General features: G+C 47.2%; 1 protein-coding gene across 1 annotated transcript in view; it reads left to right on the plus strand.

Moving 5' to 3' along the window:
* Positions 1-2,259, plus strand: part of LOC143034748 (uncharacterized) — a 69,568-nt gene extending 67,309 nt beyond the window's left edge. The window contains exons 3-4 of the mRNA XM_076201097.1: positions 695-888; positions 1,805-2,259. Of these exons, the coding sequence (XP_076057212.1) occupies positions 695-888; positions 1,805-2,259 (649 nt within the window). The remainder of the gene's footprint in view (positions 1-694; positions 889-1,804) is intronic.
* The last annotated feature ends 503 nt before the right edge of the window (positions 2,260-2,762 follow it).

Below are 2,762 nucleotides of genomic sequence, written 5' to 3' on the forward strand. Positions count from 1 at the left end.
CCAATCACGGCTCATTTACGACCCAGCGTCCGGAACTCTGGTTTTGTCAGAAATATCATCACCTTAATCTCAAAACCCACATCGTAAATCACCAGCAATACCAGCCTAAATACACTCGTTACAGACGTGAAATATATCAAAAGTATTTAGGCAATTTATTTTTATTGTGTGAAGGGGGGGGGGGTTGACATTATGTCTGAGTTCGGTTCTTTTCCGAACGATGTGTTGCGGGTAATCATGGCTCCTTCTTCCTCTTCTTCGGGGCGGCGCGGCGCGGCGTCGCGATGTGTTTTGTGAGCTGCGGCGACAGTCGTTAAAACTTAATCCCCCTCCGTACCCAGTGACACTTATCCTTGCCTTTTTGGCTCTCGGCAGACTCTCCTATTCAACCTCACGTCACCCTCCAGGCAACGAGAGGGTGTTGGTGTGGGAGGGTCTGTTGGAATCCATCTTCACGAATCCCTTCCTTTCGAAGCCCCATCTCCCAGAAGCTACCGGTGAGACTTCCGACCCCATGGCGTGTATCTGGCGACCTCAGTCTTAGCTAAGCGACTCCTGGCGAGGTTCCCTTTGGTAGATGGAACACGTTCTTGTGCAGAGTCCGGAGAAGGAAGGTCTCTACTCCATCTTGTTCACCGGCGGGTCACTGTCAACTAACTGTTGTCATGATTGAGGCACTTATCTCTTCTTGCAGAACCAAGTGGAAAAGACAGACAGCTGTTGGTCTCGAGCTCCTGGCCGAAGCTGGGAACTATGCGGCTCTCCAGCGGCTCTATGGTGCAGCTGCGGCAACACCTTACTGGCCTTACCCTGCGGCAGCGGCCGCCGCTGCGGCTGCGGCTTCTGCGACTCCTTCTACAGGACCTCTGCCTCAAGGGCTTCCAGGAGGTGGGTTCATGGTCAAAGAGGGCCTCTCCTCTTTCTTTCGTCTACACGTAAAGATGATGCAAGCATTCACGTACACACACACACACACACACACACACACACATACACACACACTATTCAAGAATTTAAGAACAAACTTGATGCTGAAAGATACAAAGACGGGTCACTACGAGCATAGCTACCTTCCCGTATAATACAACTAGGTAAATACACACACACACACACACACACACACACACACACACACACACACACACACACAGGTGCACACACTTGCACACACACACACACACACGGCTCGACGGCGCAGTGGTAGCATTCGCCACTGCTACTTCAGCGGTCCGAGTTCGAATCCCGCCCAGGGTTGGAATAATTCAAGTATCGCTGTGCTGCAAGCCGTTACTCCAATTCTTGTGGGCGGGGAGTTGTATGTGTGCATGTGTAAGGTCATAGTATTACATGTAGATCGGTCATAAATGAGCTCTGGGCTCTCATTCGGGAAGGTAATACCCGTCGATCACGAGTCCAACACGTGATCCAAGACCATAGTAAACCACACACACATTTTTGTACGTCATTGCTGTTTCTGTTTAATATCATTTTCATTTCTTTTTAATTTGTCGGAAGCTGTCTTCACTGATGTTGCCGAGTAACTGGTTTGTAGTTTTTATATCTAGTGTTATAATTTTTTTTCTTCAGTTTTTTTCTTTTCTTCATGTTAAAACTCTTTGAATGACTTTTTGCACCAGAGGATAATATAGAGTTTTGTTCACTAATAAGTTCTTGATAAAGCTTGAACGAGAAAAACGTTGTACCATTAAATATTTTGTTCTTACATTCTGCTCTCCTGAATGGATGATAGCGATGACATTAGGACGAGAACCATTAAGAACATCGTTTCCCTTTCTGTCGACAGGTCTTGACGTTTACTATCGGCAAGCGGCCGCCGCCATCAGCCAGCGATCGCCAGTGCTCCCCAGAGTATTTCTCCCTCCAAGTTTACCAGGAACTTCCCCATTGAGTCCCTTGTCCTCCCTCTCCCCAACACAACTCTCCTCCCTCACTCCCTCACAGCTCTCGACCTTCTCCTCCCAGTACTATGCCTCGCTGTCCAGCTCTCTGAGTTCCTTGTCTTCTTCTCCGCTAGCCACAAGCCTCAATCCCTCTTCGTCGTCCTCTCCGCCGCCCCTTAACACGTTCTCCGCGCACACGACCTCTTCTTCGACGCCTTCGTCGTCGTCATCCTCGTCTCATGCGTTCCCGGTAATTATCCCTCCTCCCCTGTGTCCTTCTTCAGTGTCTCCTCCACCCTCGACTCTTCCGCTGCCTTCGTCAGCAACGCCACCAGGAGACCCTTCCGAAGAGTCTTGAAGCTCGGCTTAAGGAGGCGTGCGATTTTTACTGGAGCATCTGGTTTTAAGTTAAGATGAAAGCCATATAACTTAAAGAAACGTTAACTGCGAGTATATAGAGGGAAGAACAGTGTTTCTAAAGCATTCAGGAGATCCTCTGAAACGTGAGACCCACAATGGCGCTTCAGAAGTGGTACACAAGCAAACAAGAAAAAAAAAATGGCGCGTGGGTTTTCGAAACAAACCGGTGTTCTTCTTATCTGTGGGTTTTCTGCTGATCAAGTCCGTTTTCTGTGATTCAAAACAAACGGATGACCCTAAACTGCAGTGCTGTATATAAGGAAGTTATGGTTAGATGAATATCTTTGTAATCTAATTAACTTGCTCTGAAATTGTACCTATTCCTTTCGTGGTTTTAATTGATCAAACTCTATTTTCAAAGACTTATTTATTTATTGTTGTTGACGATAGATGGATTCTACGAACGCTACCAAGTGAAATAGGTGTTGTACGTTGTAATAA

Source organism: Oratosquilla oratoria, chromosome 18 (genome assembly GCF_046742065.1).
Source record: "Oratosquilla oratoria isolate Oo_2021 chromosome 18, ASM4674206v1, whole genome shotgun sequence".
NCBI lineage: Eukaryota > Metazoa > Arthropoda > Malacostraca > Stomatopoda > Squillidae > Oratosquilla > Oratosquilla oratoria.